The sequence below is a fragment of the Ipomoea nil genome, unplaced genomic scaffold, assembly GCF_001879475.1.
Source record: "Ipomoea nil cultivar Tokyo-kokei standard unplaced genomic scaffold, Asagao_1.1 scaffold1026, whole genome shotgun sequence".
NCBI lineage: Eukaryota > Viridiplantae > Streptophyta > Magnoliopsida > Solanales > Convolvulaceae > Ipomoea > Ipomoea nil.
The window spans coordinates 1,263,375-1,277,391 of record NW_017617454.1 but is presented as its reverse complement, the minus strand read 5'-3'; the positions used below and the strand labels follow the sequence as shown (position 1 = coordinate 1,277,391).

The 14,017-nt window shown below is 34.2% G+C and overlaps 1 protein-coding gene across 7 annotated transcripts; it reads left to right on the top strand.

The window, feature by feature from the left end:
* The first annotated feature begins 4,695 nt into the window (after positions 1 to 4,695).
* On the top strand, positions 4,696 to 10,118 carry LOC109180573. 7 transcript variants are annotated; one of them, XM_019330220.1, is made up of 8 exons: positions 4,704 to 4,807; positions 5,430 to 6,605; positions 6,663 to 7,980; positions 8,306 to 8,387; positions 8,510 to 8,576; positions 8,958 to 9,128; positions 9,239 to 9,299; positions 9,526 to 10,118. In XM_019330220.1, the coding sequence occupies exons 2-8, from the start codon at positions 5,607 to 5,609 to the stop codon at positions 9,705 to 9,707; spliced, it is 2,880 nt and encodes a 959-aa protein (XP_019185765.1). In that variant the 5' UTR covers positions 4,704 to 4,807; positions 5,430 to 5,606; the 3' UTR covers positions 9,708 to 10,118. The 7 variants fall into 7 exon arrangements, with proteins under 7 accessions (XP_019185762.1, XP_019185765.1, XP_019185764.1 ...); XM_019330219.1 differs by having other exon boundaries at positions 5,430 to 6,914; positions 6,963 to 7,980; XM_019330221.1 differs by having other exon boundaries at positions 4,705 to 4,807; positions 5,430 to 5,657; positions 5,976 to 7,980.
* Positions 10,119 to 14,017: the final 3,899 nt, after the last annotated feature.

The window sequence follows — 14,017 nt, the reverse complement described above, 5'->3', positions numbered from 1 at the left end:
ATAAAAAATATTTCTCCGGTGAATGTAAAAACACTGTCGAACCAGGTAAATATTGATTTCTTGATCTCGTTTTTTCTCATCACTCATAATGCATGACTACTTTCTTGAATACCATAACTGGAGTCTTGAGAGTTGAGACTGTACCTTCTAGAGTTGGAGACGTAACAATTTCCCATTAATGAGGGAATAAATGCAGTAACAAGCAGTTGGATACTCCGATATATATTATATATATGAATGAATGTCATATCTGCATATGCATACAACATTTAAACAAATATTTATATTGAAAACTACATTGCTAGGTTTCCCCTTTCATTATATTGCGGATGAAACTATAAGTATGTACGTTGTTGATTGCATGGTTGAAACTGTATGTACATGTGACATGTCCACACAAGTACATACACATTTATAAACATAGAAATATAAATATAAAGTGTATACATGCATGAATATCATATGCATTGTTGTTGTGGTATCATATGAAGCCTGCTTGCCGGCCTTTAGTATTTTCTTTCGGCATAACTTTTGAAGCAAGATATGTTGGTAAGGAAAAAGGCACTCATTAATGGAGAAAAAAATTCAGAAATATAATTCAAAATAAAGCTTGTTGTGTTTTAGTGGAGTTATAGAAAACTTCAATAAAGTTAATAACCACATTAATAAGTTTAAAGAATTAATATCAAAGGTCCAATTTATTGGGACCGTTACAACCAGAAGTCAGTCAGGTACGATCAACATACAATGATACAATTGAGGGAGTTGTTGCGAGCTATAACTAATGTGCAAGTGAATGAACTGTTGTATAAATTGACCGACTACCTTCTACCTTTCACCAATGACAACGTACCATGTCAGTTCCTCTTATTGTAAGTCATTATCACAATAATCCGAACATTGTGTATAATAAATAGTACCTCTCTACAACTAGTCATATGATAATCTATCATCGTACTAGACTCTTATATTATACTCCATAGACCGTAGTATCTAGTTCGACAACTTCAACCCGCCCTTAGCCAATCTATGCACAACTTATATATCATACATTCCCATCTCCTAATTTTTTATATTGTAGTGTAATTTTATATCTTTTACCCCGATCTAATTTAAGTATCATGTAGATTATCACAAACTAAACAATTATTATTACTATATTAATCGAATAATTAGTATATGAAGTGTTTGGCAGGGTGGCAGACGATATGATTAGACGTCACCGTCACACGGCTCTTATTCATGGCTGGAAACGAAAAACTAAAGAAATAAAAATATGCTAGCATGGATTGTGTTTGAATTGTGTGGTCGGTTCCTGAATAATAGGGTTGTGTCACTTGTGTGTGTGTTTGTGCGTTTTTTTTTTTTTTTTTGCTCTTACTTTAAACTAACAGATATGAATCTCTCGACTTTTGCTTTTCCTGTGTAAATATATAGCGAATCCGAATCTTTAAACATATATATGCCTTTAAACGATGAATTGTCAATTTATTATAAATTATTGAGGTGGTGTTTCGAAAATACTTAATCCTCTATATATTACTCTGTATATATGTATTATATACAATATTAGGAACATATGTTACATTGTAGCAGAATCGGTAGTACTTAAAAAATATACAATATTATGATAGAGAATGGTATTTTCATGTATGGTGGAGGCGTGGAGCAAGGCAGGTAGGTAACATATGGGGAAACTTGGCATGATTGGTTTATGAGGGCATCTATATATCAATTTCATTATTATTATCAGTATAAAAATGACAACTCGATCATTTCGTTTAAAATGATTTAGCTTGGATCCAAAAGGGTGATTAAGTGAGTATAGTATATGATTATCGTATCAGAAGGTCATTTGTATATTTTTGTCAAAACTCTCTCAGTTAAGTTCGTGGCACATGATCAGATGATTTTCATAGTGCACTTTATTTATTATATGTAATTTGCAAACTATTACACATGAGTGAAGAACGATATTTGCCCAGTGTATATCTTCAAATAGTAATTGTGAATTTTTCTGATTTCATTCAAATAATGATTTAGTTTGTATTGTGATTAATGTTTTGATTATAAAATTATTTAAAAATGGCGAGAGTGGCAATTAAAGAATGTCACACGTGCATGGAGGTGCACTTTTGAGCTGGGTTTGTGTGGTCCAACCCCTTTGGATCCATGGAGATCAGCTAATATAAGGTAGCCATAATCCATTGCTTTTCGTCCTTCAGTGTTATAATTATGTCATGTTGACTGAGGGCATATGGACTGCGATCCAACTTGGTTTGTTTCTTCCATTAATTAATTACACACTAATTCTTTATATATATCAAAGATCTTAATGCACATGAATTTTCTAAAGTTCAAAGTTTGGAATTGAAGTTCAAGTTAGGTTAGAACACACAAAGAACATAAGAATCTCCAACAACCCCTCCTAATTTCATACGAGAATTAAAACTAGCTTTTATAGTACTGAATTGGGGGCACAGATGTTGTTGATTGAGGTAAATGGCGTTAATCAAATCGGTCAAGCAACGTGCCTACTTTTTTGAGGTGAATTGGGTTAATAGGATGACTGAAAAGATACTTCACGTGTTATTCATTTGTATGGACAAGGTTGACTTCCTACTCTCGTAGGTTGAGAAGAGTGCTACTGTACCATTGTCAAATACGATCAAAAACGGATATATACGCTCTATATATTTTCATTAGTGCCATACTCTTATAAATTTGTGCAATTGAGTCACATAAGTTACAAAAAAAAAAAAAAAAAAAAAAAAAAAAGTCACATTCTAATCTCCTAAATCTGTAAAATTGTTTAATTGAATCATAATTAACTTGTTCAGTAAGTTAATTCTTCGTAGGGTTGACACGTTTCATTTTTGTTTTGTATTCTTTAAAAAACTTTTTGTTTACTTATTAAAATTATTAATAAAGAATAATCTCCAGATTTGACCTTCTTATACGTTTCATGCTCCTATACGATAGTCGAGTCAGAGTCCGTATCGGATCAAAGTCAAATAGTCATTGTTTGGACCTATATAAAGGCCATTCACTCAGAAAGCCAATGGAGGCCTTTTTATCTTCTTCTCTCTAGAATATTCAAGAGGGGTTTTCTCCCTTATATACTCTCTCTCCATACAAGATGAAATAATAAAGCTATTAAGCCAATTTTCTCTCATCCTCTCTCCCTTTTACACACACACACACACACACACACACACACACACACATATATATATATATATATATATATATATATGAATACAACCACCACTGTCTAAGGAAGACCTCCAGGTCTAGAACGAGGGCAACGGCCATAGTCGATGGTCGCCACCGTTATTATAGATCTAGAAGACGTCATCTTTAGACAGTCGTGGCTATTCGTGAAGAAGACATCGATGATTGTGATTTTTTTTTTTTTAAATTTTAATAAATAAATAATTTTTTTAAAATAAAAAGACACATGTCAACCCTACAAAGAATTAATTTGTTAAAGTTAATTTGGACTCAATTGAATAATTTCATTGATTTAAAAGATTTGAATGGAGTTTTTATTTATTTATGAGAACTGAACTACACTATCTGATTAACTTAGTGAACCAATTTAACCCTTTTTCTTAAGAAATTTCTTTGATAATCTTAGATTACCTTGAATTATTCAAACTTTGCCCATGTTAACTAATAATAATAATAATAATAATAATAATAATAATAATAATAATAATAATATGATAATGATGAAATTAATATATGTTTAATATACATGGCTATATATTTATTTATTTAGTTTTTTTTTAGTAATATTTAAGCATATACATAATACATTCATACATATAAATAAATAAATACACACGCGCACACACGCGCACACACGCACACATACACATATATATATTAAGGATATTATTGTAAATTGATCCATATAACCTAACATATAACCTTTAACCAAACAAAGTATTATATTACACAATCCAAACCAAACACATAAAGTAATCTTATATTCTTAAAATGTCACATTACCTTCCTGGCAATAGTTATGCTGTGCAACCGTGTACACCATGCACACGGTTGCAAAACGACGTCGTTTTGACTAAAAACGCGCGTCACATTTAAAAAAAAAAATCAGTTTCGATTCCCTTCAACAACATTATTGTGGATATATAGTTATGAATTTTTGTTGATATATAGTTATGAATTTGTTGATATATAGTTATGAATTTGTGGATATATAGTTATGAATTTGTGGATATTTAGTTCATTCATTGTGGATGTTTAGTTCATTCATTGTGGATATTTAGTTCATTCATTATGGATTTTGTGTTATTCATTCACTGTGGATATATAGTTATGAATTTGTGGATATATAGTTATGAACTTGTGGATATATAGTTATGAATTTGTGAATATATAATTCAAATTATGCACAAAAAAATGCTATTACCGAAAATCGAACATATTTTTTTTTTTTAAGTGAAAGCGCGCGTTTTTAGTCAAAATGATGTCGTTTTTACAACCGTATAGTGCACACAGTTGCATAACATAATTTGCGCCTTCCTGGGGTAATCCAAAATTCCGTGAACAAAAGTTTAATAATCACAAAATGTTAAATTTCATATCATATTTGATCCATTTCTTTTTATGGGCTATATATTGGGTTGATTTATTTAGGCCCGACAGTTCAAATTTGGTAACGGCCCGAATAAATGACGCCGAAACCCCATCCCACTTCATTGAACGTGTGCGGTTTCCTCTTTCTTCTTGCCCGCAGCCAAGCACCATCAAATCCGGCGGTGAACCTCTCCGGTGAAAGGTGAGGAGTTTATCTTTTTTCGTTAATTGCCGTAAAATTCCCTATCCCTTTCTTCTCTTCAATTTCTCTGTTTCTATATGTATCTGTGTAAGTGTATATATGGCGTGCACTTGTGAGGATATTGACAGTTAGCCCATTCGGATTTTTATGCTTGGATTTTGTTATTCAATTCCCTTGCATTTATGTTTTGCAGTATAAACTATGCAGTCATGCGGTTGTGTTGTCTGTTGGGTATGAGGAAGATTATTGAGTAGGCTGCAAGTAACATGCAAAGATTACAAATTTATGATCTTTGATTGATAGGACATAGCCTTACTAGTGTGCTTATCTTTTGTTTTTGGAACTGCTTTTATGGGGGGTGGGGGACTTCATATCTATTTCTTGTAATCCCATATATGATTGATCTCTGCTGGATTACTGTTTTGTGATAATAACCTCTTGAATGCAGTCTGTATATGCTTCATTTTGTGTGTGATAATGAGGGAAAACCAAATTTTCAAAAAAAAAAAAATGTTTGTGCTCTGATTTATTCTCACTGTAACTAATAAGATTCGACATAGTTGCTTTGGGGATTTATCTATGCCTTAAGTTTCTTGCTGTTTTTTTTGTTGTTGTTGTCTAGGATGAATAGGAAAACTGAGAGTGAAATGAGTTTGTAGACAGTCAGGAGAATTGGTGCATCTAGTGAACATTTGGAAAGTTATTTAAACTGGGGATTTTCCTTTTTCCTTTTATTTCAAGACAAACTTCAATGAATGTAAAATTTGACCGAAGCATCTAACAACGAGAACCAAAGAAGATGAGCAGGAGAAAGAACAGGAGAAGAGATAGGAGCGAGGCAGAGAAAAAGGTTGAGCAACGAAGTGTGAATGAGGATAATACAATTTTGGAAAGTAATAGCAACAAACAAAGCCCTTCTGATGTTAATACAACTGTGGATACTCTGATGCAAGCAGATCCAGCTGACCTCTTGCCGTTTCCAAAGCATCAGTCTAGGGATATTGTGCCAACCACAGCCACAGTTAGCTGTCAAAATGCTCTTCTTGAGGTAGAATCAGCTGCAAAATTTCCTTCAACAAAGCCTATGGACTTGGACCTAAATCCAATCGGAAATCAGTTGGAAAACAATGTGGCTGGGAAAAACAAGAGGAAGAAGAAGAAGAAAAAGGTTGAACAACAAAGTGTGAATGAGGATAATACAATTTTGGAAACTTATAGCAACAAACAAAGCCCTTCTGGTGTTAATACTACTGTGGCTACTCTGATGCAAGCAGATTCAGCTGACCTCTTGCCGTTTCCAGAGCATCAGTCTAGGGATATTGTGCCAACCACAGCCGCAGTTAGCTGTCAAAATGCTCTTCTTGAAGTAGAATCAGCTGCAAAATTTCCTTCTACAAATCCTATGGACTTGGACCTAAATCCAATCGAAAATCATTTGGAAAACAATGTGGCTGGGAAAAAGAAGAGGAAGATGAAGAAAAATAAAAAGAATTGTACTGCAGCCATGACTAATCTACAGGTTACTTTTCCCAATGCAGAGTCAGCTGTACAATTGCCAACTCAAGAGCCCCTACAGGTTGCTTTTCCCAATGCAGAGTCAACTGTACAATTGCCAGCTCAAGAACTTCAAGGGTTAGATATGAATTTGGCCGATAACCTTGAGGTAAAGAGTGGAAATAGAAAGCAGAAGAAGAGGAAGCAAAAGAATCTAAATAAATCCACAAGCAATGTTCTTGATGTAGATTCAACTGCCAAACAACTGGCACCAAAGTATCAAGAGAGAGATATAAATCTACAGGTTACTCTTCCCAATGCAGAGTCATCTGTACAATTGCCAGCTCAAGAGCCCCTACAGGTTACTTTTCCCAATGCAGAGTCAGCTGTACAATTGCCAGCTCAAGAGCTTCAAGGGCTAGACATGAATTTGGCCAATAACCTTGAGGTAAAGAGTGGAAATAGGAAACAGAAGAAGAGGAAGAAAAAGAATCTAAATAAACCCACAAGCAATGTTCTTGATGTAGATTCAACTGCCAAACTACTGGCACCCAAGAATCAAGAGAGTGATATAAATATGACCGAAATAGAGAAGAAGAGTGAAAGTGGGGAAAAGAGTGCAAGTGGAAAAAAGAAGAGGTGGAAGAAAAAAAAGCTAAATAAACCGGCAAGCAATGTTCTTGTTGTAGATTCAACTGCCAAATTACTGGTACCAAAGAATCAAGAGAGTGATATAAATATGACCGAAATAGAGAAGAAGAGTGAAAGTGGGGAAAAGAGTGCAAGTGGAAAAAAGAAGAGGTGGAAGAAAAAAAAGCTAAATAAACCGGCAAGTAATGTTATTGATGTAGAGTCAACTGCTAAAGTACTTGCGCCAGTGCATCACAAGAGAGATATCAGTTCACTCAGCAATCTTGAGCTAAAGATTGCAAATGGACTAAAGAGGAAGAGAGGAGAAAACATTGAACCCACAAGTGATGATCAGCATGTAGAGTTAACTGAACAACTGCTGCCACCTGATAACCAAGAGAAGAAAAAGAAAAAGAAGATAAGAAAGGTAAAGAAGGCAACAGACAATAACATAGATAATGTTAAGACTGCAACACAAGACTCATTATCTTTTGCGAGAGAAGAGACTGAAGTTCTGGGTGCAGGATCTGTAAAGTTGTGTCCTGAGGATGTGAATGTTGTTTCCGTTCAAACAGAGCTCACTCCTACTGTTAAGGCTACCACAACAACTTGTGAAAGTTATGAAAATGGGTCGTATTTAGCTTTCCCTGAGAAGAATTCAGTTGAAAGTTGCAGTGTGGGGACCCATCTTCCATCTAGTGCTTTTGCAAGAGAAGAGACTGAAGTTCTGGGTGCAGGAGCTGTAAAGTTGTGTCCTGAGGATGTGAATGTTGTTTCCATTCAAACAGAGCTCACTCCTACTGTTAAGGCTACCACAACAACTTGTGAAAATTATGAAAGTGGGTCGTATTTAGCTCTCCCTGAGAAGAATTCAGTTGAAAGTTGCAGTGTGGGGACCCATCTTCCATCTAGTGCAGAGGTTACCATGCATCATGGCACTCCTTTGAGGAGGAAACTGCTCATCCTTGATTTGAATGGCCTACTTGCAGATATAGTCTTACCACATCCAAAAGACTGTAAAGCTGATACAGGCATTTCAGGACGAGCAAGTGAGTTTAATATTGCACACTTTTGAAAGAAATCAATGATTTTAGGCTAATTTTATTTACATGTAATGCTTGATTGCAATTAGCAATTTATTACCTTGCATGAATCATGAGAATCATGACATAATTCTGGCGCCACATTGACACAATGTTGTCAAGCTAATTCTATCACATGTAATGGTTGATTTGCAGTTAGCTAATGTTGCTTTGGCCCTTCTGTGATGAGTTTAATAGCTTACAATTTTTTAATCGGTGAATGACCTTAGGCTAATTTTGTTCATACATAATGATTGGTTTGGAATTAGCTAATTATTAATTTCCTTTGCAGTATTCAAGAGACCCTTCTGTGATGATTTTCTGAAGTTTTGCTTTGAGAGATTCCATGTGGCAATCTGGTCGTCTAGATCCAAGTACTCAACTTTACTTTTGATGTTTGCTTTGTCAATTTCTTCATATTAGTCTTGTATGATCTTCTATCATTTATCCTTGACCCTTTTCATAATGCACTAAGTAGCATATATGTAATATGCAGGAGAATTATTGTTCGAGTGGTGGATTATTTATTGGGAGATCTGAAGCACAAGTTGTTATTTTGCTGGGTATCATTCGTTATTCAAATCTTCTAGAGCCGCGTGGAAAATTCTGGGCTTCATTTTATTTGTCACCCCCACCAATATTTTTCATTGATTGATTGGCCACTCTTTTAGGTTTTTTTTTTTTTGGGCAACTGAAATAAGAATTACTTACTTTAATCACATTATTATGATCGAAAAGGTGGCAAGGTACATGAACACTGCCTGTTTTGGTGTTTTTTCTTCTAATAGTAACACATATAAAAACACCTCTAAGCTATTTTTTTCTTTGTCTTTTGCAAATCTTCTAAAATAGAAGTTTGTTATAAAAATAAGTTCATTAACTGGTTATTCATTTTCTCAGCTTTACACAAGAAGTTTCTGAGTTCTATGTGCTGTGTTTTGCAGGATATGTCTCATTGTACCATGACCAGATACAAGACTCTTGAAATCAAGCATAAACCCTTGGTTTGTAAGGATTTAAGGAAAATATGGGAAAAACATTGGGATAAAGGAGACTTTGATGAGTCAAACACATTGTTATTGGATGATTCTCCATACAAGGCCCTTCTTAATCCTGTAAGTTATCCCCTATTCTGTTCTAATACAGGCCTCTAATTTTAAGCTTATTTTTACCAGCTATTTGTTTTTATAATTGTTTCTTTGGTTTATACTGTCATCATTCCCAGGTTCACACCACAATCTTTCCTGATTCCTTCAACTACAGGCTTAAAGATGATAACTCATTAGGTAAGTTGCTTTCACACAATTGTTTGCTTTTGCCATCAGCATCATTCATGAAGCAGTTCCTAGAATCCTTTTCAAGTTTTGCAACTAAAATTTCAATTGCCCTTTCAAGAATGTTATATACTACATAGTAATCTCAGCTGTATGTCTGAACCCTTTTATTTATGTTGGTTTAAGATGGTGCAAACTTCCTGGCACTCATAGAAGCGACTCTCCATTTATATTTCAGGTCCTGGAGGTGACCTTCGTATGTATTTGGAAAACTTGGCAGAGGCTGAACATGTGCAGAAATATGTTGAGGAGCATCCATTTGGGCAACCGGCAATTAGTGAAAATAGCGCTAATTGGGGCTTCTACTCCGAAGTTATTAAGAGCATTTGTGAACGGGCAAACTGTGGTGATTCCGTTTAATCTACTCTGCTCTAGCAAGGACTGCATGTGCATCATGGGAATACCGTGATTCAACTAATGCAGTGATTACTAAAAAGAATCAGAATGTTGTTGCATGCCACCTTGACTTCATTTTTTTGGTTGATTCGGTGGCCTTACTAACCGCCGAAGAACTAGGAACAACACCAAGATTGACTTGATTCATTTTCACATTTATTTCTTGAAAATTTTGTAATTCATTGTTGTGAACAGCTTACCACACAGACATTCAGATATAGTGATACCCCCTAAAGAGACTCTTCTTTTTTGGGTAACTTTAGGCTATACAAATTGCACCATTTTAGCTCAGGTTCTGATTTTAAGAAATGAATTGCTGTGATTTTGCACTGTTTATTGTTATTATTGAATGCAAGAACTTCTTTGACAGTTATCTTTGATGTGTTGAACACTTGAGCCAAGGTTCATTGGATTTGTATTTGATGAGGGGCCTATGATGGCTGGTGAGCTGTGATAGTATTGTAAAGGATTTGAGATATGGGGTCATGTCTGGAAATATAAACCTTACAATTTGTAAAATAGGGTCATGAATTCATGATAGTGAATGATGCTATCTGTTTGGCATATTTAGCTTATAAACAAAAGTGGCTAGCTACTAGTTTATTTTAAAATGCTATTTTAAGTTGCATTTCAAAATTAGCTATTATTTTAAATTTTCTGTCATATTTGGCATGGTTCTGATACCAAATTAAAGCATGTACTCCATATCAACTAAAAGTTTAAGCTGATAGTTGGATTGCACATTTATAATTTTAAATAGGCTCAAATTAATTAAAAGATATTTTAAATTTTGGACACATGGCAACTCTGTGATGATAAATGAGGCTATTAATTGATTCATATGATGAAATGAAGAAAGGGAAGCTGCCAAAACAACCTTAGTTGTGTACCATTGTCAAAAACATACATGACAACTCCACAATCAATTCATAGGCCCAAAATTAATTATTCATTGAACAACTGCTAGCTAGTTTGGTAAAAGTTCTCTTGATTCCCTTGCAAACATTATGGCCTACAACTATCTCAACTATCCTCATTCATTCCCTTGCCTGTTCTTCCATCATTCATTTTTCTTTCTTTGCGTATAGAAGGAGGTAAAATATACTTTGACAATCATTCCCAATCTTACAATGACCTCATTTCTTGATTGCTACAGATTTTTTCAAGATTTTAACTTTATGCAAAAGGAGCTATAGAAGATGGCAATGTATGTAATGTCAGAGATGTAGTGAAGCTTCTCCATGCTAATATGGTATCTACTAATAAATGATTTCATCTCTAATAGTATTCTGCTGCTTTATTGTGTTTCCAAAAGGTTGAATTTCCAGTCCTAAGGGTTCGGTGGGAGAACGTAAATCATGCTTACTGTTGCTCCTGTGATTAACTGAGCTGCCTATGTGGGCAAGTTTTGCTTTACTCTGTCCCAAAAGATTGAATCCCCAACCTCAAGGGCCCGATAGAGTATCTGAGAGGATGTAACTCATACTTACTGTTGCGCACAAGGAGCTCCCCTTGCTGTTGGTGAGACTCGATCATGAGTCATTGATTTTAAACTTTACCCGTAATCAACTGAGCTGCCTATACCGGCAAATTCTGCTCTACTTAGTAGTCATATAGTGCAACATTTCATTTTTACCATTTATAAATTGTTAAAGTTCATTCTGTATTTTTTTAAAACTAAAACTTTTAGAGTAAGTATAGACAGACCATTATCTAGATTCATAAAATACACAAAATTATGGGATTTCCAAGATGAGTGGATTAACAATTTTGTAACAAAACCTGACAGAGTATTATCTAGATCTGATCCAGAACATTATCAAGAATATTAGTTGTGTTTTTCCAGGTGCCAGGAACCTAGAACCCAGGTTATATGACACGTAGGGGGTGCTTCAAGTGCAAATTTGAATCCAACAACTTGACATGTGCATTTCGGATTCCCAATGATCTAAGTTAGTAAAATTTTAATGATTTTGCTTTCATTGTGTCTTTATCCTCCTTGACTTTGATACCCCCTATTCATCATTTATCCATTCTTATGAATGAAGGAATTTCAGCTACCCATGTTCAAGTAATTGATAGCTAGCTAGCTAACAAATTTGATTCAATTCAAGATATGTAAAGGATTTTAACGGTTGTAAAATTTTAATTTACAAGTGTTTTAATAGTAGAATAAAAATGTTTGATTTTATATGTTTTTAAAAAATATTTATAGTTGGAAAAATTACATTTTTGGTCCCTCAATTGTTGCCCGATCTGCAATGTAATTCCTTACTGTCAAATTCATTCAGTTGGGTCTCTCAAATCTTTAAATTGTAGTCAATTTGACCTTCCGGACAGATTTCTCTCAAACCAAGGTTAAATCCATAGACAAAAGGGTAATTTCACTTTAGCATCTTTACCTCATTCTTCAACCACGCGACTTCTCGCCAATTTTGGATAACTAGATTAAGACATTTGGATTGAGTTATAATAATCCAATTAGATTAATTTAGACACTTTATCTCATCGAACGATATTGCTCTCATATTAAACTTTCATGTATATTAAAATTCGAACCAAAAACTACTCAAATAAAAATTTTAACTACATAGCAACTTTATTTTATAAGCATTGAGTTTAGAGATTGTTAACAAGTTCTATAGAAAATCCAAAGTTTCTTAGAGATTGTTAGATCTATCAACTTTTTTGCTCCACTCTCTTTGTGTATCTTTGTGTAATGGTGCATGGTGATAAGAGATGGAATCTTGACTTTCTCTCTCTCCCTTTTGCACACCCAAATCTATTACCATTCCTAATAGAATCCCCTCATTGGTGTAAGCACGAGCACACAAAGTAGTTAATTAATAATTAACAAAACTAATTAACTAATTATCATGTGACATGATACTTCATATTGGTTAAGGAAAACTTAATTAAATGGGAAAATGCACATGGTGATCCGGTGGGGGGCATCATGTGCCCAATCATGTTAGGCTAATGGGGCAGCCTTTTCTTGGAACATATATATATATATATATATATATATATATATATATATATATATATATATATATTCACATACATGCTATAAGTGTACATATATGAAGAATGATATATAAAGAGGAGTAGGGATGAGATGATTAATATTGGATAGTTGTTCTTTGCCTAATGAAAGTAAAGCATCCCTCATGGCCTCCCCTCCACTTTATCCACGTGATCATGCAACCTTCTTCTTTGTAACATCAATTGCAATCATTCCTAGTTTATGGGTCTCACTATACATACACATACACACTCCCTATCGAAAAGACTTAATCCGAATTACTGATTTCAAGAAAAAAAATTAATCTTTATAATTGAAAAGATTCTACTGGAGATAGGAGAATATAGAGCGTTGAGTATTTTTCAACTGTATCCCGAGCTAGTTAGTGTGCATCTCAACCTAAATGGTCAGGATACTGAGCTCGGTTGAACGGACAGAAGGCCTAAGAAATGAATCTCATCAATCCCATCAACTTTAATTTTTTCAATACTAACACGTAGCATGACCGATCTGATTGTCCCGTAACTAAGCACCACATAACTTGACTCAGCTAGATTTCTGACATGTGTCCCATGGATGGTACTATAAAACCCAACTGACCTCTCAAAAGAAGGGACTTTTGAAGATCAAAATGCACCTAGTATATATATTAGAAGGTGGTACAACCTAAACATGATATTCGAAAAATACAAAAAAATTATATATATCCATATGTTTAAATTAATATGTGTGTAACTATACCTATGTGTATACACACATATTATGTTGCAATCTTTCTACCCGGAATGGAATGGAATGAAATATGACCCATAATCTATCCACTTTTTTCCTAGCTAGCTTGCAGAAGAACATGCACCCATGTTACTTAATTCCATTTGCAGTTATTCTTTTTTGCATTGGTTCTGTCAAACCTCATCAAGATAAGTGTTTACCTAGGATTTATCAATTAATTTAATATAACAAATCACCTACATAATCATGATTAAAACTGTACAACATAACCGCTTTGATATTGTAATTGTTGCTACCAAGTAATGCAAGAAAGGATGACCAAACGATTAAAATACTGAAACACGATTCTTATATTAGAATGTCCTTCTCGATTGAATTTGTTACAGAAGATATTTTTAATGCAATTTCTTTTTCCTATGTAGTTTGTGGACTATTGTACAAGAACTGCTAATATCGAAATGTTAGTCTAAGAACAGAAGAATCTATTTTGGGGAAGTTTAGGATGTGTGTAGAAACC

Coding starts and splice junctions, on each gene's coding strand:
- LOC109180573 (XM_019330217.1), top strand. CDS start 5,607: ATGAGCAGGAGAAAGAACAGGAGAAGAGATAGGAGCGAGGCAGAGAAA. Junction 9,129..9,238: donor ACAAGGCCCTTCTTAATCCT/GTAAGTTATCCC, acceptor CATCATTCCCAG/GTTCACACCACAATCTTTCC. Junction 9,300..9,525: donor TAAAGATGATAACTCATTAG/GTAAGTTGCTTT, acceptor TTTATATTTCAG/GTCCTGGAGGTGACCTTCGT.